Source organism: Mus musculus, chromosome 17 (genome assembly GCF_000001635.26).
Source record: "Mus musculus strain C57BL/6J chromosome 17, GRCm38.p6 C57BL/6J".
In the NCBI taxonomy this organism is placed as follows: domain Eukaryota; kingdom Metazoa; phylum Chordata; class Mammalia; order Rodentia; family Muridae; genus Mus; species Mus musculus.
The window spans coordinates 18,302,816-18,327,195 of record NC_000083.6 but is presented as its reverse complement, the minus strand read 5'-3'; the positions used below and the strand labels follow the sequence as shown (position 1 = coordinate 18,327,195).

The window sequence follows — 24,380 nt, the reverse complement described above, 5'->3', positions numbered from 1 at the left end:
AAACAGCTGGACATGTCACAAACTTAGTCAATCTATGAATATTGACTCTACATTTATTGATCTGATTGACTCATATTTAACTTTGGGTTATAACATACATTTTTAAATGAGCCTTCACACTGAGTTAGTATTAAAAACACAAAGTCATGAATCAGATACTATTACACTATAAAAGATTAAATTTAAAATATGACACCTCCTGGTTTTCAATATATACATATAAATACAAACATAACATTATAAATTAATTAGATGCCTTGAGAGCTTAACATATACAATGCTGTTCATTTTCAAACATGGTATACTGATAATTAAACATGTTAAAAATTTACACACTACTTATATGACAATTAAGTTTTAAGTGTGACTAATTAATGGACATTAAAAATTATATTCCAATGGAATTTCCAAACTAAATATTTTCCTATTTCAGGTGGAAGAAAGACTATTCATGAAGTTAAAAAAATAAATGAAATGGAAAAGTTTATATCAATAAAGGATACAAACCACTGATATGAACCAGGAGTGGAGTCATCAGGTCTTAGACTCAGAGAAGCTGAATCACCAGAGCAAATGTAGTGATCAAACATGGAACATAAGTGGATTTCATAGTATACACTTTAATATAGTTGAGTAAAGGAACAAAACCTGATAAAATTACATTCATACTATCATTGTATAACATATTTTAGAATGATATATGAATGACACCTTACATGATGTTGTTAAAATAAAAGTTAATATATTTTTTCAACTATATTTTAGGAGAATTCTTCCTTCTTGTATGTTGTTTTCTCCTGATATGATTAAATGAATTCTTGTCTGGTCTCAACAAGATAATGTAACACTTTGGACCAAATATGAAGGCAAGGAGTGCTGAGCTGGAAGCCAAGATAGAGAATACTTCCATAGCCACCAGGACCTTTCCGTTAGTGCTGTGGTAGACAGGAAGAAAGGTGACCCAGACACAGAAGAACACTAGCATACTGAATGACAGAAATTTGGATTCGTTGAATGTATCAGGCAAATTTCTAGACAAGAAGGCCATGGTATAACTCCCGAGGGCCAAGAAACAGAGGTATCCCAGGACCGAATGGAAGGCAACAGCTGAGCCCTTGTTGCACAAAAGGATGATGTGTCCATGTTCAGTATGAGCATCTTGGTCAATGAATGGTGGATAAGTTGCCATCCATATTCCACAAAGAAGAAGTTGGATCAGGGTGCAGATAGGAATGATGTAGTTTGGACCCCTTGATATCATTAGCCATCTTACCATTCTCCCTGGAAAACTGACCTTAAAGGCAAGAACCACAGTAATAGCTTTGGCCAACACAGTGGCAAGAGCCATAGTGAAAGCAACTGCAAAGGTGGTCTGCTGAAGGATGCAGGCTGATGTATTTGGCTGACCAATGAAGTTCAAAGAACATAGAAAACAGAAGGTGAGTGTGATGAGCAAAATGAAACTCAGACCTTGATTATTGGCCTTGACAATAGGAGTGTCTCTGTGTCTTAAGAAGATGCCAATAACAAAGACAGTGATTGTAGATAAGCACAAAGCTATGCTGGCAAGAGCCATCCCCAGGGGTTCATCATAGGCCAGAAAGCTCACAGATTTTTGGAGGCAGTTGTTCCTCTCTGTATTTGCATAATGACTCTCTGGACACTTCACACACTGGTCTACATCTGGTCAGAAATAGAGGTGATCAAGAGATTAGGAGTTCAGGCTAAGGTGATTCCTTTTATTTTGAAACATTTCTAACTACAGGAACTGTCATAGAAGTCACCATATTTTTTTTCTGCAGGGACAAAATAATTAGTACACTGGTATGCATAATTTTAGATTTATAAACTGCACCTTGTTCCTTACATATTTTATTCTGTATTTATTTTCATTTTCACATATAATAGGATTTGATCCTATCCTTCTTTAATTGCTATTATTACACTCCTTTCCTTCCCTAAGTTTTTACTCACAACTCAATGTGATCTCTATCTATACCTTTACATTTTAATAACCACTCAGTCCATTCAGTAAAGCCTGTGTATGTACAACTGGGTATGGCTTCAGTGAGAAAATGTGTAGACTTTCAAGCGCTAGCTTTGTTAAGAAAAGTATTGTATCTGCAGGTACTCATCAACTTCAAGCTAAAAATTCTAATCGTGATTTAAAATGTACTAGGTAAATGTCTCTGTTCTCTTTTCATATAATATTTCTCTGCCTTTAATGACAATGGTGTACCTCTTTTGAAAGTAAATAGAATACTAAATTACACTGCAAAAATCTACTATAGCCCTGATAATACTCATAATTCACATATCATTTGTAGCTTAAAACTGTGAAATCTAGATTAGAGGAAGTATTTTTGGCAAAACTTTTCAGAAAATAGTTTCTTATATATGAATCCTAAATTAACTGTTGTCCTTAAAATTCCTTGTATTTTGAAATTCTGTTCTTTCTGTTTATGGAATAGATTCTATTTCATTAGATAGTGGCAAAAATCACTCAATAGTAGGTTTTTGTAACATTAGAAGCAAGCATATATTTTCACATAGAACATTCTTAGAAAATATGGCAGATTTTTGAAAAAATATGATACTCTGCTCTGGAACTTTTTAAGTTTTTTTTTTTTTCAAATACTATGATTAACATAAAGTAGTTGCTCCAGTACTTATAAATTACATATTCTGTGTATGGTATTTTGAATATGCTTTGCTCTGAGAGTGAAGCTATTTGGATGTGTGGCCTTTTTGAAGGAAGTATGTCACTGTGGGGGTGGGCTTTAAGACTCTCATCCTAGATGCCTGGAAGTCACTCTTTTCCTGGAAGCTTTCACCAGAAAATGTAGGACTCTCATGTTGTCCTGTGCCATGCCTGTCTAGATGTTCTCATTTTTTCAGGTTGAGGATAATTTACTGAAACTCAAAATCTGTAAACCAGTCCCAAATAAATGTCTTTATAAAAGTTGACTTTATCAAAGTGTTTGTTCACAGGAGTAAAACCCTAAATAAGACAAAAGTTAGTAGTTGAGTGGGGCATTGGTATGATAGGATTGACCATGTGTTTTGTTGAAATATTGTGGATTTTAAGATTTTGGACTTGGAAAGCACTAGAATGCTTTAAATGATGCTTAATTGGTCATCTTTGTAGGGATATGAAGGCATTTCTTACTGAGGGTTATTTGAACTGGGAAAGTCTGGTTCCAGAGGTTTCAGACAACAAGAATTTTTATATGGGTCTGCTCTTGTGATATGTTAGCAAAGTATGTGATTGCCTTTTGACCTTTTCTAAAGAACTTTACTAAGATAAAGAGAAATATATTAACTGAATTGACAAAGGAAGTACCAAAGAGGTTAACAGAGACTTTGATATCTGGTTAAGTCTCATTAAGAACCTTTTTATACAAGCATAGAAAGCTCAGAAAAGAAAAAAATTTAAAGCACCTGATTCAAGTAAAAATAAAGGAATATCAGGAAGTGAAATGAAGCTGAATCCTACGTACAAGGAGAGAAAAAATTAAGAGAGTCATGATGTCTGGGCAAGATCCCACCCAACCAAACTTATTTTTTGTATATGTCATTGAAAAAGGAATACTTTGGAGTTTTAGTCTGGAATCAACTACAATCCAGAAATACAGGGCATACTTGTGATTCATATCTTGAGGCTGGAAGACACAGGGCTTTGACCCAGATCATGAGGAAAGGGTTCATGAAAAACCTAGGCCAAGGCATGGTGATACTCTCCTTTAATCTCAGGTGAACAGACAAGCAGATTTCTGAGTTTAAGGCCATCGCGTGACAGTGCAAGTTGCAAATTGAGAAAATCTTATATCCAGGTATAATAGTAAATACATTACATTTACTCATTCAGGAGACAGAACAATGCAGATCTTGGAGTTCAAGAACAATCTACAGAACAAGATCCAGGACATCCAAGTTTACTCAGTCAAAGTGTTGTGAAACTAAAGCTGGCAATAGAATAAGGCTAGTCATATTCCTGCTCCAGTAACCATGTGAACTTGGTAGCACTGGACATGTGCTCTGGCTTATAAGTCAATGAGAGAAGGAGACTGCTGAAACATAGATGCTGGTTAGCTGGAACTAAAATATTAGAAATAATTAAGAATGGACCAGCATCACTGAGGTGAAATCATGTGGAAAGTGTTTTCTGAGAGTACAAAGAAACTGTGTTCCAGAGATAGCCAGGGTTGGACCTAGAGCTCCAGGTGTACTTGGTGTTAGAGTCACCCATGTGGTACTGGTTTTAAAAGTATGAATGGATCATGGAGAGCAGCTGAGGCTTGGCACTATGAGAAGCCATGGAATACCATTGTTGGGTGAAAAGCCTCAGTTCCAGTTAAAGGCCCAGGAGAGGAGGGACCATGCAAAGAAGATGAGGCTTAGTACAATGAAGAGAGCCTATGAGAGGCTACTGGTAAAGCCTAGCTACAGTGCAAGACCCCAGTGTTCTGGAGATGCCAGTAGCATGAAATGATCACCAAGAACACCAGCAACAGTAGAATGGAACCAAACAGAGCCTAGAGTACTACAGAAGACAGAGCTGGATAGGTAATGCCAGCCCTTTGGAGGCACCTAGAAGATTATGTGTGGATCCCAGACATTGGAACAAGAAACTAGAACATTGAAGTTGCCTTGGAAACTCCAAAATGTTCAAGATTCTAGAGGCATGTGTTATCTGCTGAGGAAACCTGATAATAAGGATTGAAACCAGCTGAGTAGAAAGAAGTTACAGTCAACAAAGATGAATTTAGGAATAGCGATCGAATACCTCTTTGATATCAGACATAGAGATCCGAATTTGTAATTTGCCCAGCTAGTTTGTGTCTTGCTTTGGGGATTAAAATTAAGAGTTTGAATGAATCTCAGAAAAGACATTGAACTTACATTTTTAACATTGTTGAAAATATTATAGATTATGTAGATGTTGTAGGTTGGACAAAATGTACTTTTTATAATGCTATGCTTAGGCATTGCCACCATAGAGTCAAGTGTTTAAACAAGCCTATTGGGCCCAGAGAGTTGAAAGTACTAATTTGAATATGTTTGGCCAAGGGAGTTGTACCACTTGAAGGTGTGGCATTGTGAAGAAAATGTGTCAGTATGGACATAGGCTTTAAACCCTTGTCCTACCTGCCTAGAAGACAGTCTTTCCTTGAAGCCTTCACAAGATGTAGAATTTTCAGCTCCTGCTGCATCAAGTCTGATTGGATGATACCATGCTCTCATATTTATGATAATGGACTAGACCTCTGAACTGGTAAGCCAGCCCCAATTAAATGTTGTCCATATAGGAGTGGCCTTTGTAATGGTGTTTGTTCACAGCAGTAAATCATTAACTAAGACATTGGGTTACACAATATTTCTTTATTTTTTGTAATATTGATAACTGGTGTCAATTTTATTTCATCAATAGTACTGAACTGATATTTTGACCTATAAAACATTGCATTGCCTTACTGTTCAACATTCTGTAAAAAATATCTTCAAATTGAAAACAGTGTTTAGTATTTCTTTCAGCTTCATACTGTACTTTGTAATTAATTAACAGAGACTGGCCAGATTTGTTCTTAGTATGAACCACTGTTATTATGCATACTCAGGAAGGACACTTTCAAAATTTCACTTTATATATTCCTCTGTCTGTGTGTGTGTGTGTGTGTGTGTGTGTGTGTGTGTGTGTGTGTGTGTGTGTAATTATTTCTTGTGGGTAAAATTGTGACAGTAATATTTGTTATTATATAAAATTGATATTACTGGGCAGTCCTGGTACATGCCTTTAATCCCATCACTTGGTAGGCAGAGGCAGGCAGATTTCTGAGTCTAAGGCCAGGCTGGACTACAGAGTGAGTTCCAGGACAGCCAGGGCTACACAGAGAAACCCTGTTTTGAAAAAATAAAAAATAAAAAGTAAATAAAAATAAAGTTGATATTAAAAGAAGATAGTATGTACACTTCATAAGAACCAGCAGCCTCTCATATAAAGTTGACAATTGTTTCAAAATTTGTGAAGAATGTGTTGGAATTTTGATGGTGATTGTATTGAATTTGGACATTGCTTTTGGTTAGATGACCATTTTCACTTTGTTAATTCTAATGATCCACAAGCAAGGGAGATCTTTCCATCTTCTGATATCTTCCTCAATTTCTCTCTTCAGGGAACTGAAGATTGTGTCATACAGACCTTTCACTTACTTGGTTAGAGCTACATGAAGTTGATATTATTTGTGTTTATTGTGGATGGTATTGTTCACCTAACTTCCTTCTCAGTCATTCTATTCATTATGTATAGGTGGTGTAGAATCCAGAATCAGTTCAAGACCACCTACCCCCTTCAACACTGAAGGGACTTTCAGAAACATAGCTGTCAAAATGACTAAGTCTGCAGCTGCCAAAACAAAATGAAACTGTTCTCACAAAAATATCCATAACAAAATAGCAGTTCCCAGAGAAATTTCCCTACCCCACTCCACACTGAATTCCGAGAAAGACGACAAACCACTATGACATTGCTGAAATTTCCCCTGATGTTAATGGTCATGACTTAATAGTTGTGACTGACCATATTAAGTTCAAGTGCTGACTTAATAGTTGTGACTGACAATATAAGTTCAAGTGCTGACCAATAAGTTCAAAACATACTGTTGCTTTGCTGAAAAATCACAGGGGCAGGCAAAGTGAGTCACTAGGCCAAAGGGTTACTTAGACACTATGCAAACCAACCAATGCCTTAAAGGGTTACTTGCTACACCAATGAGAATAAGTCAGCTGCCCTGTTCCCTAAATCTGCCCCTTATAAGGTATAGAAAGTGTGTTCTTTCTTTGCTCTGGTTCTCTCCTCTGACCTGCATGCTTAGAGGAGGGTCCCCAACATGTTGGATCAAAAAAATCCTATTGCAATTTGCAGTGATGGCAGTCTCTGTGGTCTTTGGGAATGAGAGTCTTTTGACGAACTCTAACAGAGGTTACTGAATTCTTTTAGTTAATTCTGTATCCACCCACATTCTTGAATGATTATTATATCAGCTGTAAGAATTCCTTTGTGGAATTTTAGAGATGCAGAGTTGGTTCAATATACAAAACCCATTAATATAATCCACAATCCAAACAAACTGAACAATTAATGGAATAGAATTGAATTCCTAGAAAGAAGCCCACATACATATGGCCACTTAATCTTTGACAAAGAAACCAAAACTTTAAATAGAAAAAAAAAAAAAAAAAGCAAATTCAATGAATGGTAGTGGCCTAATTAACGCTCTGTATTTAGAAATAAGAAAATAGGTCCATATTTATAACTGTGCAGAAAACTCAAGTCCAAGATGATCAAGGCACTAAACGTAAACCAGCAAAATCACAACAGAGGAATCCCTAATAGCTAAATAACATTTAAGAACTAAAGTCCTTAGTCAACAGTGAAGTGAAAATCAAAATAATCCTGAGATTCCACCTTCCACCAATTAGAATATCTAAGATTAAAAATTCAAGTGAAAGCACATGCTGTAAGAACATGGATAAAGTGAAACACTCCTCTATTCCTTTTAGGATTGCAAACTGGTACAAATGCTCTTGAAATCACTCTGGCAGTTCCTCAGAAAAGTGAAAATAGACCACCTTGAACACCCAGCTATATTTCTCTTGATTATACCCGAAAGATGCCCCACCATATCACAGGGACATGTGCTCAACTATGTCCATAGTGGCCTTATTTGTAAGAGCCATAAGTTGGAAGCCACACAGATGTTCCAAAATGAAAGAATATAGACAGAAAATGTAGTACATTTACACAACATAATGTTACTCAGCTCTTAAGAAAAAGGGCATCATGAGTTTTGAGGGAAAATTGATGAAAATACAAAATGTCATCCTGAGTGAGATAAACCAGACTCAAAAGGAAGTGCATCATATGTACTAACTAATAAGTTGATATTACCCAAAAAGTACAGAATACCTAGGATACAACGCACCATGTTTAAGAACTTTAAGAAGCAGAAAGGCCAAGGGAGGATGCTTCAATACCACTTAATAGGGGAAGAAAACAATCATGGGAGGCAGAGGAAAAGAGGGATTTGGGCACAAGATGAGAGAAAAGAGGGGAACATGATCAGGTGTGGGGGTTGGGGGCATAGAGGCCCAGAGGGCCTAGATAATGAATGGAAATATGAAGCCTCAGAAGGTAGGAGGTGCTGAGATGCTCAAGAAAGTATCAGAGACCTGAGAGGTAAGAGACTCTCAGGACTCATTGGAAGTGAACTTAGATGAAATGACCAAGAATGAGGAAAGGGAACTTGAAAATCTACCTTAAGTAGATATACAGGGCCTCAAGAGAAGAGATGGTGTTAACTGCCCACCGTCAAAATTTCTGCTCCAGAAGTGTTCCTGTCAAGAAGAATTTCAGGGACAAAAATGCAGAAGAGACTGAGGAAAAGTGGCCCAATGACCAGGCCAACTGTTGATCCAGCTCATGGGAGACATCAAGGGCTGACATTATTAATGATACTATGATCTACTTACAGACAGGACCCTAGCATGAATGTCCTGAGAGAGGCTAAAGCAATAGCTGACTGAGACAGATGCAGATACTTAAACCCACCCACTGGAATTTAGTTGAGAATCCCTATGATTAAATTAGGGGAAAGAAGGAAGAAGCAGAAGATAAGGATGACCCCTTAGGAAAATCAGCAGTCTCAACTAACCCAGACCCATGGGAGCTTCAAGTCACTGAGCAACCCACCTTAGAGCATACTGGAGCTCATCTGAGGCCCCTTGATACATATATAGCAGAGGACAACTTGGTTTGACTTATGTGGGAGATGTACATAGTTCTTGTTCATAAGATACTTGAGGCCCCATGGAAGGGGAATGCCTGGTTGGAGGGGAGAATCAGCTCAGTGAAATGGGTGAAGGAAGTTGGTAAGGAACTGTGAGTGGGCTACTACAGAGTGGAAACCATGACTGGATTGTAAGTAAATAAATTCATTAATTTTGGTGGGTGCTTATAGATTTAGAGTATATGTCCATTTCCATAATAGCAGGAAGTATAGAAGCAGCCAGGGAGATATTACACTGGAGCACAGTTGAATTCTTAAATCCTGATTTGAAGGCAACAGCAGAAAAAGAATAGTGACCAGATGTTACATGGACTTTTAAAACCTAAAGCCCATCCCTAGCAGTATACCTCCCCCTAAAAGACTACAGCCCCTAATATTTTCTAATGGGCCCAGTAAGAGAATTAAAAGTTCTGTAAAACTCTAATACAAGAGAAGTCAGAAAGTTAGCAAGGTATTCAGTGTTTAGAAGACTACAAAATAACACTGTTTTTAGAACACATATGCCGGGGCCTAGCAAACACAGAAGTGGATGCTCACAGTCAGCTAATGGATGGATCACAGGGCTCCCAATGGAGGAGCTAGAGAAAGTAGCCAATGAGCTAAAGGGATCTGCAACCCTATAGGTGGAACAACATTATGAACTAACCAGTACCCCGGAGCTCTTGACTCTAGCTGCATATGTATCAAAAGATGGCCTAGTCGGCCATCACTGGAAAGAGAGGCCCATTGGACTTGCAAACTTTATATGCCCCAGTACAGGGGAATGCCAGGGCCAAAAAGGGGGAGTGGGTGGGTAGGGGTGTGGGGGTGGGTGGGTATGGGGGACTTTTGGTATAGCATTGGAAATGTAAATGAGCTAAATACCTAATAAAAAAATGGAAAAAAAAGAAATTGTTCCCATAAATTCATAATATATGAGAAAATGTGTTAGATGCATGCCAGCTTAACCCAGACTGAATTTCAGCATAGATATTGGAGGTAGACATGCAAGACACCCTCCATCCCAAGAAAATCAGGTATTAGCAATTCATAGCTATTGGGAGAAGAATGAGTTTTCTTTTTCAGTTTGTGCAGCACTTGGTTGGTTAACAACCTTTAAGTGACATGCACACAAGCAAGTATAGATGAGTATCATGAACTGTATTGGATAGTGTAATTACAAAATTTGGTAGTTAGGGAAGGGGAAATAAATCTGCAAAGAGTGTGAGTGGTACATATGATGAGAACACATTATATGAAATTATCAAACAAATAAAAATGAAAAATGAGCTGTTCATAAACCCTATGAAGATGCAACAGATCTGAGCCTTACACGGTTCTTAATAAACATTGAAATACATTTTGAAAAACTATCTTTGGTACTTTATTAATGCATGTTAGATGTCACTGGGAAATAAAAAATATTGAGAAGTACAGGGGAAATATTTTATTTTCCGACAGCATTTTTGACACTGGATTGAAGATATAAATCAAGTATGATTTTTTAATAATTGTGGTGAGCTGTTTCAAGAGGATGGTGCTGAATTGTGACATTAACTATCTAAGAAAAAATATTTAGACCTGATTTCTATTTATATATTTTTCATTTGCTAGTGTATTTTATAATTCAGTTGAGAAATAGGTAGTTTTCTATAAAATCTGAATTTACCTGTCTCATTTGAAATCTCATTCTCTGCACAAGGAGTGCAATTGTAGCAGCAGATGGCCTTGCCCTCCTGGCTTACTTTCCTGAATCCAGACTGACAACTCTCACTACACACAGATTGAGGGATCTGAAAAAAATGAAAAGAATTTTATCTAATATTCGGGGTTTTATCAAAACTCATAAAAACAGAGTTTTTGAATTGTGGAGAGCCTTTTGGGGTGCCACTTGGCAGGAATCTGACATTGGCCAAGGACAAGGAAATGGTCTTCTGGCAGAAATTTGACATTGGCCATGACAAAGACGCAAGCTCAGGCAGGAATCTGGCATCAGGGCATGACAAGGAAGTAAGTTTCAGGAAGACTCTCACTTTAGGCTGTAATAGAGAAGTTGGGTAAGGTAGGAATTTTAGTCTTAGGGTAGAACAAAAGAAGTAGTCTTCAGGCAAGTGTTAGGGCTTGGACAAGGAAGTGGCCTCAAGTATTTTGGTCATTATGACAAAGCCTTTCAAACAACTGTCAAGGGAGTAATCACAGGACTTTGCTTGCTGCTACCTAGTTTCTTATTGTACTGCTCTCCCTGAATACTTGCATGTAAATAAGATGGTATAAAAAGATGATAGGGAACCGTCTCAGAATTTACTAGGTTCATGTACAGTATTGTCCAGCTGTCTTTTTTTTTTTTTTCTTTTTAATCCTTACTCCCACACTGGAGAACCTGTAACTGACTGAGCAGGCTTGGTCATTGAATTTTATGCACTGTAGTGTTATGGATTGTTATTAAAACTTAGACTTATTTAAAAGATTATTTGTAGTAATCAGGGATGGGGAAATGGGAGTAGCCACCAGAAAGCCCAAAATGCCAAGAAATCAAGAGACTCCCAGAATGCAATGGGGATGTTAGTTGAAATACCCAACAAAAGGGAGAGAGAACCTATAGAGACCATATCCATAGGTTAGGCATGGTCCCTAGTTGAGGAGTGGGGCCACCCACTCATCTCAAATATATGAAACCAGATGCCATGAACGCAAGAGACTCCCAGGATCCAACAGGAACACCACCAGCTGAAACACCCCAAAAAGGGGAGAGAGAACCTGTAGAGATCATACCCATAGGTTATGCACAATCCTTGGTTGAGGGATGGGGCCGGCCACCCACCCATCTCAAAAATACAAACCCAGAATTGCTCCTATCTAAAAAAAAAAAAAAAGAAAGAAAGAAAGAAAAAGAAAAAGAAAAGAAAAAAAATACAAGAACAACAAATGGAGCAGAGGTAAGGTCATACAGAGACTGCCCAACTTGGGAATTCATCCCATATGCAGCCTCCTAAGCCAGACACTTTTACTGATGTCAAGAAGTGCTTGCTGATAGAAGCCTGATATAGCTGTTGCCTCAAATGCTCTGCCAGAGCCTTGTCAACACAGATGTGACTGCTTGTAGCCACTGATCTGACTGAACACAGAGATCCCAGTAGAGGAGTTAGGGGAAGAACTGAAACAGAAGGGATTTTTAATCATATAGGAAGAACAATGTCAACCAACCAGATGCCCCAGAGATCACAGGAACTAAAAAACAACCAAGAATACACATTGAGAGATCATTGGCTCCAGCTGCATAGGTATCAGAGGATGGGCTCATCTGGCATCAGCAAAAGGGAGGCCCTTATTCCTCTGAAGACTTAGAATACTAGGGCAGAGAGGCAGGAGTTGGGGGCAGACCAACCATAATAGAAGCATGGAGAAGTGGGATGTAATAGGGGTTTGCAGACTGGAAACCGGAAAGGGGATAACACTTGGCATGGAAATAAATAAAATAAACAATTTTTTTTTAAAAAAATAAATTTACAATAAGAAAAACTATATAAAAGATTATGCATTTTCATATGAGAATTGTCATAGTGTTAAAAATTTGGAATCTTAATGTGTTAATAACAAGTTTGTGAAACATTGGTGATTAGGAACATGATATAGAAGGCTATGGGGTCCATGTACTCTAACATGATCTTTATACTTTCTGACACCTAAGTCGAGCATCTTAACTTGCACCATTGCTTTGAATCTTGACTATCAATTTGAAAGGATTTTTTTTTATATATTATAGATTAGAGTTTATTTAGGGCAATGGGAGGGGAGTCAAGAGGGTAGTAGTGGCAGAAAAAGGCAGAGAGAGGGAGAGAGTGGAGAAGTAGAGGCCGGCCACGAACATGTAGAGAGGGGGAATAGGGAAGGGAGGGGAAAGGCAATAACCCAAGAGGGCAAGAGAGAAACAAGAACTTGAAAGGATTAATAATTATAATTATCATGGAAGCAAATAAATGTATATTTGTAGGAAGAAATATATTGACAAACTTATCTAAGCTGAAAAGGATCAGTTAAAATTTAAATGTCACTATTTATTGTGCAAATGTTACAATCATAGAAGAGAGCTGCAGTATTCATTCTTGCTGCATTCAGAGGATATTACTCCATCATCACCCTCTTACATTTGAAAATTATGCATTTTCAAGTATAATGCCCTGCACTCTCAAATTTTCTGCAAGGTTTTGAAGGTATTATTAAACACTAAATGCCATATGACATATAGAGAATGAAAGGGCAATTAAGGGATGCTAATGGAATTATTATATGGTATTTTGAAAGTAAAATATTCCATATAGGCTAAAACATTTGCGTGTTTTATTTACTTTTTGGTGACATAACATGGGAAGTCATTGAAACTTTCAGCAATTCAGACTGCTGATGAATTTATAGCAAAATTGTTGGCAACTAAAACATTATATTTCCTCAATTCCAGGTTTCTAAATTTATTTATTGTTAATATGTGTGGATATAAACATTTTCTTTCCATTCCCTATTCCTTTCACTGATATGGCTACTTGTCATACTTCTATACTTGGTAGACTATGATAATTCTAGAACCATAAAGAAAATATAATCTTTCTTCTGAAAGTCATTTTTGGTCATAGTTTTTGACCATACAATAAAAAATAAATTTCAATATTGTTTCATGTTCTTAATCCCAAATGAGAATTTTTTTTCTCCAGCAAATTAACACATGTGTCATTTTGAGGTGAAAATTTCCTCTTACAATGTATCCCATTCCTAATTGAAGACAAATGGAGGACACCTAATCTTCATATGAGTTAGCAGGGGAGGGGGGACTTATTGAACACTATATACTTCCATTTGTCTGAATCAAGGAAAATGAAAAGCCAGTATAATAGAGTTACTTTATGGTATTTTATAATGATACTGGAATTAAAATGGAACTTGACTCAAGCATCAATATCTCGGGAAAACATAACTGTGTTATCAGTATAAGAGCAAATCACTTAGAAAAAAAATAACTCACCTCTGAAAATATTGCTGGCCATTGTATCATCTGCTCAGATAAGGACAACTGTTGGCCTTGGGGAGCATTTGCAGAAAAGGATCCTACTTTCACTTTTAGTCCAAGCCCCTTTGGTAAATTCCAAAGGTTGAGAATGTCATATTCCACATCTATTGTCTGTCTCCAATATAAACTCCTGTTTTTTCTCATCTCAATATCCTTCAGGAAAGTGTTAAGCTGAAAGAGAAACATAATTTTGTATTACATTGTGCTCAAGGGGCAGAACAGAATGTAGATTTTGCAATGTGCCTTACAATTCTTTTTTTATATATATTTCGTTTTTATTAGATACTTTACTCATTTAGATTTCAAATGCTATCCCGAAAGTCCCCTATACACTCCCCTTGCCCTGCTCCCTAACCCACCCACTCCTGCTTCCTGGCCCTGGCATTCCCCTATACTGGGACATATGATCTTTGCAAGGCCAAGGGCCTCTCCTCCCATTGATGGCTGACTAAGCCATCCTCTGCTACATATGCAACTAGAGACACAGTTCTGGGGGGTACTGGTTAGTTCATATTGTTGATCCTCCTATAGGGGTGCCAACCCCTTTAGCTCCTTGGGTATTTTTTCTAGCTTCTTTAGGAGCCCTGTGTTCTATCCAATAGATGACTGTGAGCATCCACTTCTGTATTTGCCAGGCACTGGCATAGCCTCACAGGAGACAGCTATATCAGGGTTCTGTCAGCAAAATCTTGTTGGTATGTGCCATAGTGTCTGAGTTTGGTGGTTGTATATGGGATGGATCCCTGGGTGGGGCAGTCTCTGGATTGTCCTTTCTTCTACCTCAGCTCCAAACTTTGTCTCTGTAACTCCTTCCATGGGTATTTTGTTCCCCATTCTAAGAAGGAATGTATCCATACTTTGGTCTTCCTTCTTCTTGAGTTTCATGTGCTTTGCAAATTGTATCTTGGGTAGTCTAAGTTTCTGGGTTAATATCCACTTATCAGTGATTGCATCTCATGTGTGTTTATTTGTTATTGGGTTACCTCACTTAGGATGATACCCTCCAGATCCATCCATTTGCCTAAGAATTTCATAAATTCTATTCTTAATTTCTGCTGTGAACATCAACATTAATGAAGATTCCATTAATGATGAGTAAGTTAAAACATAAAAATTCAGAGTACCATGGTGTTCTGAGTATTTTTTTATCTTCAAGTCAAAACTTTGAACCCAGTTCAAGTAAGCAATCAATGACTACTAATCTACATAAAGATCATCTTTTTGAAACCTAGGCAGACAATTTACTTTCAGAATGTGTTCAGAGATCCAGAGTCTAAAATAAGGGTGCTGATGTCTAGAAATTAATTAAAAGGCACACACACACACACACACACACACACACACACACAAGCCATCATTGTTTCACTTAAATGTTCCTGTTTTAATTTCTCTTGTAACTATTACCACAAGAAGATTGTACAGCTGGATACAGATAACGTGAACATTGTTCCACTCAGGAGCACACAGGCTGCACAAGCAGCAAAGCACCTAGGACAGTGTCCTATGGGAATACATCTGCACCCAGAGGTGAGGCTAATCCTCAGCCACCTGTATGCCTTCACTGAAGGAGGGGAGCTTTGCTCCAGGTAGTGCTCTGACCCTGTGACCCAGGGGAAATCACCATTTTCTTTCTGGTGAATCTGTAAGGCAGGTAAACTCAAGTGCTCACAGGCTGCACAAGCCACAAGTGGCAGAGCAGCCAGGACAGGGTCCTATAGGCTTACATCTGCACCCAAGAGGTGGGGCTGTTCCACAGTACTCTGGGCACTGGTCTGGCCATAAGAGAGCTGGTCTTCCAGGAGTGCTGAAACAGACTTACTGATTTACAGGAGGAACAATCTCAATCCAGAGACAGCAAGAACATCCAACATCAGAGATTACCAGATGGTGAGATGCAATGCAATAATCTTACCAACAGAAACCAAGACTACTTGACATCATCAGAACCTAGTACTTCCACCACAGAAAGTACTGTATAACCCAATACACCAGACAAGCCAGATTCAGATTTAAAATCATATCTCATCATATCTCATGATGCTGGTACAGGATTTTTAGAAGGACATTAATATTTCCCTACCAAAAAAAAAACCAAAACAAAACAAACAAACAAACAAAAAAAAAAACAGGAGAAGACAGCTGAACAGGTAGAAGTTCTTAAAGAGGAAACATAAAAATCCCTTAAAGAATTACAGGAGAACACGGGTAAACAGGTAGAATAACTTAAGGAGGAAACAAACAAACAAACAAATGCCTTAAAGAATTACAACAAAGCACAATCAAACTTATGAAGGAAATGAACAAAACCATCCAGGAAGTAAAAATGAAAATAGAAACAATAAAGAAATCACAAAGGGAGACAACTCTGGAGATAGAAAACATAGCAAATAATCAGGAGCCATAAATGCAAGCTTCACCAACAGAATACAAGAGATAAAAGAGAGAAACTCAGGTGCAGAAGATACCATAAAATACCATTGACACAACAGTCAAATAAAATGCAAAATGTAAAAAGATCCTTAGCCAAAACATCCAGGAAATTCAGGACACAATGAGAAGACCAAACATAAAGATAATAGGTATAGATGAGAAGGAAGATTTCCAACTTAAAGAGCCAGTAAATATCTTCATCAAAATTATAGAAGAAAACTTTCCTAACCAGGAGAAAGAGGTACCCATGAACATACAAGAAGCCTACAGAACTCCAAATAGTTTGGACCAGAAAAGAAATTCCTCCCATTACATAATAATCAAAACACCAAATGTACCAAATAAAGAAAGAATATTTAAAATATTGAAGGGAAAAAGGTCAAGTGACATATAAAGGCAGACCTATTAGATTTACACTGGATTTCCCACAAAAGACTATGAAAGCCAGAAGATACTCTATAAATATACAGAACCCAAGAAAACACAAATGCCAGCCTAGATTACTATACCCAGCAAAACTCGATTACCATTGATGGAGAAACCAAAGTATTCCATGACAAAAACAAATTTACACAATATCTTTCTGAATATAGAGCTTGAGAAGTTAATAAAGGGAAAACTCCAACACAAGGAGGTTTCCAAACTATGCTCTAGAAAAAGCAAGAAAGAAAGATTTCAACAAACCTAAAGTAGATAGCCACATGAACAGAATCCCAACCCTAACCAAAAAAAAAAAAAAAAAAAAAAAAAAAAAGGAAGCAACAATTACATTTCCTTAATATCTCTTAATATCAATGGATTCAATTTCCCATAAAAAGACATAGACTAACAGACTGGCTACATAAACAGGAACCAAAATTTTGTTGCATACAGGAAACCCATCTTGGTGAAAAATATAGACACAACCTCAGAGTAAAAGGCAGGAAAATAATTTTCCAAGCAAATGGTCCCAAGAAGAATGTGAGAGTAGCCATTCTAATATCGAATAAAGTCGACTTTCAAACTAAAGTTATCAAAAAAGACATGGAGGGATACTTTATACTCATCAAAGGTAAAATCTATGAAGATAAACTTTAAATTCTGAACATCTATACTCCAAATGGAAGGGCATCCACATTCATTAAAGAAACTTTACTAAAGCCCAAAGCTCACATGGCACTACACACAGTAATAGTAGGAGACTTCAACACCTCATTCTCATCAATGGACAGATAATGGAAACAGGAACTAAACAGAGACACAGTGAAACTAACAGAAGTTATGTTGCAAATGGATTTTTACAGACATCTATAGAACATTTTATCCTTAAACAAAACAATTTGCCTTCTTCTCAGCACCTCATGGTACCTTTTCCAAAAGTGACCATATAATGTGTAATAAAACAGTCCTCAACAGATACAAAAATATTGAAATTACCCCATACATCCTATCAGATCAACATGGATTAAGACTGATCTTCAATAACAACATAAATAATACAAAGCCAACTTTCACATGAAAGCTGAACAACACTCTACTCAATGTTACCTTGGTCATTAAAGAATTAAAAAAAATTTAAAGACTTTTTATAGTTTAATGAAAATGAAGCCACAACATACCCAAACTTATAGAACACAACAAAAGCTGTCCTAAGAAGATTACACATAGCTCTGAATGCCTCCAAAAAGAAACTGGAGAGAGGATATACCAACAGCTAGACTGCACACAAAAAAGCTCTAGAACAAAAGGAAACAAATTACCCCAAGAGGAGTAGAAGGCAAGAAATAATCAAAATCAGTACTGAAATCAACCAAATGGGAAAAAAAGAACCAATCAAACCAGGAGCTGGTTATTTGAGAGAGAAAAAAGATAAATCCTTAACCAGAATAACTAGAGGGCACAGGAACAGTATCCTAATTAACAATATCAGAAATGAAATTGGAGACATAACAACAGATTCTGAGGAAATCCAAAACATCATCAGATCCTACTACAAAAGCTTATACTAAACAAAACAGGAAAATCTGGATGAAGCTAACAATTTACTTGACAGGTACCAGGTACTAAACTTAAATCAGGAACAGATTAACAATCTGGCAATTCCCATATCCCCTAAAGAAATAGAACCTTTAATTAATATTCTCCAAAACATAAAAAAGCCCAGGACCAGGTAGATTTATTGTAGAGTTACATCAGACCTTCAAAGAAGAACTAATAATTCCAATACTCCTCAAATTTTTTTCGAAAAGATAAACAAACAAACAAAGAAACAAACAAAAAACTTTAGGTACCCTACCCAGTTCATTCTATGAAGCCACAATTACTCTCATACCTAAACCACAGGAAGACCCAACAAAGGAGAACTTCAGACCAATTTCCTTTATGAATATTGATGCAAAAATACTCAATAAAATTCTCCCAAATCAAATCCAATAACACATTAGAAGGATCATACATCATGATCAAGTAGGCTTCATCCTAGGAGTGCAGGGATAGTTCAATATAGAGTAATCCATAACAAAATCCACTATGTAAACAATCTCAACAAAAAAAACAACTCATGATCATCTCATTATATGCTGAAAAAGCATTTGACAAAATCCAACACCCCTTCATGATAAAAGGCTTTGAAAGATGAGGAATTCAAGGCGCATACCTAAACATAATAAAAGCAATATACAGTAAAGCAATAGCCAACATCAAAGTAAATGTAAAAAAAATTGAAGCAATCCCACTATAATCAGGAACTAGACAAGATGCCCACTCTCTCCAAACCTGTTCAATGTACTACTCAAAGTCCTAGCAAGAGTAATTAAAGAAGAAAAAGTCAGAGGGATACAAATTGGAAAGGAAGAAGTCAAAATGTCAGTATTTGAAGATGATATGATTCTATGCATAAGTGACTCCCAAAAGTCCCCCAAAGAATTCTTAAACCTGAGGAAAACAAACTTCAGTGAAGTAGCTGGATAAGAAATTAACTCAAACAAGTCAGTGTCCTTTCTCTACACAAAGGATAAAAGTCTGAGAAAGAAATTAGGGAAAAAACACCCTCTACAATAGTCACAAAAAATGTAAAATAACTTGGTGTGACTCTAAATAAGCAAGTGAAAGATCTGTATGATAAGAACTTAAAGTCTCTGAAGAAAGAATTCAAAGAATATCTCAGAAGATGGAAAGATCTCCCATGCTCCTGGATTGCCAGGATTAATTTAGTAAAAACGTTCATCTTGCCAAAAGCAATCTACAGATTCAATGCAATCCCCATCGAACTTCCAACTCACTTTGTCACAAAGGTAGAAAGGCCAATTTGCAAATTCATCTGAAATGACAAAAATCCTAGGATTGCAAAAACTATTCTCAACAATAAAAGGATCTATGGTGGAATCACCATCCCTGATCTCAGGTATACTACAGAGCAATTGTGATTAAAAACTGCATGGTATTGGTATCGGGACAGGTAGGCAGATCAATGGAATAGAATTGAAGACCCAGAACTGAACCCAAACACCTATGGTCACTTGATCTTTGACAAAGGAGCTAAAACCATCCACAAAGATGTGGAGAAGTGTAAAAGTGTAAAGGAGACAGTGTTTTCAACAAATGGTACTGGCTCAAATGGCAGTTATTATGTAGAAGAATGCAAATTGATCCACTCTAATCTTCTTGTAGTAAACTCAAGGCTAAGTGGATCAAGGACCTCCACATAAAAGCAGAGGCACTGAAATTTATAGTGGAGAAAGTGCCTCCAACATATAGGCACAGGGGATAAATTCACGAACAGAACCCCAATAACTTGTACTATAAGATCAAGAAAGAACAAATGGGACCTCAAAAAAGTATAATGCTTCTGTAAAGCAAAGGACACTGTAAATAAGACAAAAAAGCCACCATCAGATTGGAAAAAGATCTTTACCAATCCTAAATCTGATAGGGGACTAATATTCAATATATACAAACAACTAACAAAGCTGAAGTCCAGAATATCAAATAACCCTATTAAAAATGTGGTACAGAGCTAAACAAAGAATTCACAACTGAGGAATCCCGCATGGCTGAGAAGCACCTAAAAAATGTTCAACATCTTTAGTCATCAGAGAAATGCAAATCAAAACAACCCTGATGTTCCACCTCACACCAGTCAGAATGGCTAAGATCAAAAACTCAGGTGGCTGCAGATGCTGGCAAAGATGTGGAGAAAGAGGAACACTCCTCCATTGCTTTTGGGATTGCAAGCTGGTACATCCACTCTAGAAATCAGTTCAGTAGTTCCTTAGAAAACTAGGCAGAGTACTACCCGAGGATCCAGCAATACCACACCTGGGCATATATCAAGAAGATGCCCTAACAGGTAATAAGGACACATGTTCCTTATTACCTGTTAGACTCATAACAGAACTTATTTATAATAGCTAGAAGCTGGAAAGAACACAGAAGTCCCTCAACAGAGGAAAGAATATAGAAAATAAGGTACATTTACCCAATGGAGTGCTACACAGCTTTAAAAACAATGAATATATGAAATTCTTAAGCAAATGGATGGATCTGGAGATATCATCCTGAGTTAGGTTACATAATTACAAACAAACTCACATGATATGTACTCACTGATAGGTATTAGCCCAGAACTTCGAAATCCCAAGATACAATTCGCAAAACACATGAAACTCAAGAAGAAGGAAGACCAAAGTATGGATACTTCATTCCTTCTTAGAAGGGAGAACAAATACCCATAAAATGGTGTACATAGACAATGGAGTGGAGCAGAGACTGAAGGAATGACAATCGAGAGACTGCCCCACCTGGTGATCTGTACCCTAAACAACCCCTAAAACCAGACACTATTGTGGATGCCAAGAAGAGTTTGTTGACAGGAGCATGGTATTGCTGTGTCCTGTGAGGCTCTGTCAGTGCCTGACAAATACAGAAGTGGATGCCCACAGCTATCCACTGTATGGAGCAGAGGATCCCCAAAGAAGGAGCTAGAGAAAGTACCCAAGGAAATGAACAGGTTTCCAGCCCCATAGGAAGAATCACAATGTGAACTAACCAGTCTCACCAGAGTTCCTTGGCTCTAGCAGTATATGTAGAGGATGGCCATTCGGTCATCAATTTGAGTAGAGGCCCTTGGTCCTGTGAATGTTATATGTACTAGTATGCCAGGCCAAGGAATTGGGAATGGGTGTGTTGATGAGTGGGGGAAGGGAGAGAGGGGATATGTGGTTTTAGAAGGGAAAAATAAGAAAGGGGATAACATGTGGAATAAAATATAGAAAATATATAATAAAAAATAGTTAACATAAATATGATTGTGACTAAGCATTTTTGCTCCTGGTATCTTGCACACCAATTTACAACATCATGTGCTTGAAACTATCTTGACATATAGATAAAATTAGAAACAAAAAAGAATTTGCGATTGTGGCCAAAATAAACTGAATTTTAAAATACCTGTTAGTGTTATAACAAATTTCATATGCCAGAGTGCTGTCAATAAAATACAGAAGAAAGGTTTGTACCTGCCATGGAAAGAACACCATCCCTTCACCATTTTCAAATGGTTGTACTTGAAGTTGCTGAAGTCTCATCTCATGGAGGCTGTGAGCCAGAGCATATACACCATTATAAATACTTGTGCTCTCTTCAGTCATAGCCACATCAAATATGTGACTAGGTAATACATCCAAAGAAGCATTAGTTTGACAATTGTCTAAAACATGACAATTAATATCAGAAAATGAGCATTTGAAGAAGTAATACCACAACTTAGGAAGATAAATGTCTTCTGGGTAGTTTTTAGGATTAACTGTTTGAATAAATTTAGTAAAATCAGAATTCTCCCTGTAATGGTGCTTAAAAATTAAGCTTCCATGGAATGAGTCTAACATGAAATAATCAGAAATTTCAAGAACATGGTGTTCAGTGTTCATGACCCAGACAATCCATGTCAATAACCTTTGCCCAATATTTCTCATTAGACCTTCTAGAGAATCAATGTCACCATAAATAATTATTACATTTGTCTCATCCATATTTTTCCAGAATTTGGCAAAGTATGAAGTCCATGTGGCTGGGATCATTTTTACAAAAGCCATGCAGATTCTTTTCCTCTCCATCTCCTCCCTAAAATCTGATAGAATTTTATTTCCCTTGTGGTCATCTGGGAGGATGAGACCAACCCACAACCATCTAAAATGAACAATCAAGGAAACAATGGCAAGTGTAAGAGATGTGTCCTGCGGAGCCATCTGGTAGAGAGAAGAATACTGACTATGGTCACTCAAGAGAGGATCATAAGGTCCAAAAGTAATCTGAAGCAAATTGGAAAGAAGAGGAAGACTATTAACATCTAAATCAATTTTATTGCTGAAGTAATAGATGATAAGAGGAGAATATTTTAAAGGAATATTCCATTCACTATATTTTATAGAACTTTCTGTTAAACCTGTTATTTTTAAAGACTTACCTGTTTTCATTTACTACAACAACCTTTCTCTTACAAGCAGGAGAAATCTGTATTGAAATCCATGTGTCTGAGTATTGCTTTAATGTCTGGATAAATGATCTGTCACAGTTTCAGTTTAAAGACATCTATAATGTGAACAAAGAAAACTGACTCTCAGTTCCAACAATCAAAATTTTCTCACCTGTGGAAATTTAAAGAGATGAAGTAATGTCCCAATTTGGGCAGATGCCATCCATGATGATCCTGTGAGTGCAGCAGTGAATTTTTTTTTCCCACAAGTGTAATTAGGAAAAACCATTTTGTGCACATGAGAGGTGAGCCAAATACCAGCATTCATAAGAGTGTCCTTCTCAGTGAATCTGACATTGTAGAAGTCAAACCCAAGAGATATGTTGGGTAAAAGATTGGGGTTCCCATTGATCTCCTCAATGGCAAATTGCAGAGCCAGAATATACTGGTAGTTCTTAAAGTTATATCTGTCAGTGGGATAAAAACACACAAGAGAATGATCATATATACCACACACATCCACATACTTAGTATAGTAAATTTTATAGTTCAACTTTGATTATAAAAAAACATGTAATATAAGTTCTTCACAATGGACAGACGAAATAGATTAGGTAAATGTATTTGAATTAGGCAAGATCTTTTACTATCACTACTCATTAATTATAGATCTACAAAGCATATATTAATTATATATTAGAGGTTGATTCTTTATACATTCTGTTTATAAATCAAGAATCATTTTTCCGCAAATAGCAGATCTGTTGGAATTGAGATCTCTGGACTTCTGGGGTCTTCAGTTATGAAAACCTACTATTTCATTTTCAACCCAACCACTATTTAAAAACCATAACTTAATTAAATAATATTCCAAAGTTAATTTCATTGCATATGTGCTCATTGTAGCTATTTCTCTGATATAATTTTTTGGGTCTTGCAGCATGGAATTATTATTGTCATAGAACAACCATAGAAAAGCCTGCTTCTGTGTCTGAATAGATGAGATTAAATGAATGTAGCTCCATGCCCTTTATATTTGTATCAATATGTGTATTTATGGTGTTTGTATGTATGAGTGTAAGCACGTGTGTTTCTTAACATGTACAAAGGTATGGAATTCAGAAAGTAATAATTAATTTTAAGACAATGCCAAGTTAATTCCTAGCTATTTAGGTTATTTAAAAATAGTTTATTTATTTATTTGTTCATTTATTTATGCACTTCATTATTTTAGAGCTCAATTGATTCCTTGGTTTACTTAATAACACAGAGTCTATGACTTGACTGTAAGTTGTTGTGTGTATCATACTGGTCTTGAACTCGGTAATACCCACCATTCTCTTTTTCTAGACTACTAGGAATAAAGTCTTGTACCAGCATATCTGCCTGCTGGATTTCTTTATTTTCTTATCACATATTCCTAGATCTCTACAGAGTAAACTTGTAGAGATCATCTTGTTTCTCTCTCCTACCTTCCAAAGGATCACTGTATTACAGGCATGTACTCCTATTCTTTGGGGAGGTATTAACTCAGTTTCTCATACTTGGAGAGCTCTACTCCCTGAAACATCTCTTCATCTGTTTAATAATAACTTTTGTGGAAACATATATTTTA

At 36.8% G+C, this 24,380-nt stretch overlaps 1 protein-coding gene across 1 annotated transcript in view; it reads right to left on the bottom strand.

Moving 5' to 3' along the window:
- Window positions 1-754: 754 nt before the first annotated feature.
- Window positions 755-24,380, bottom strand: part of Vmn2r93 (vomeronasal 2, receptor 93) — a 28,161-nt gene continuing 4,535 nt past the window's right edge. The window contains exons 2-6 of the mRNA NM_001104542.1: window positions 22,938-23,232; window positions 21,810-22,601; window positions 13,840-14,055; window positions 10,495-10,618; window positions 755-1,683 (exon numbers count right to left, since the gene is read on the bottom strand). Coding sequence (NP_001098012.1) covers window positions 755-1,683; window positions 10,495-10,618; window positions 13,840-14,055; window positions 21,810-22,601; window positions 22,938-23,232 — 2,356 coding nt within the window. The remainder of the gene's footprint in view (window positions 1,684-10,494; window positions 10,619-13,839; window positions 14,056-21,809; window positions 22,602-22,937; window positions 23,233-24,380) is intronic.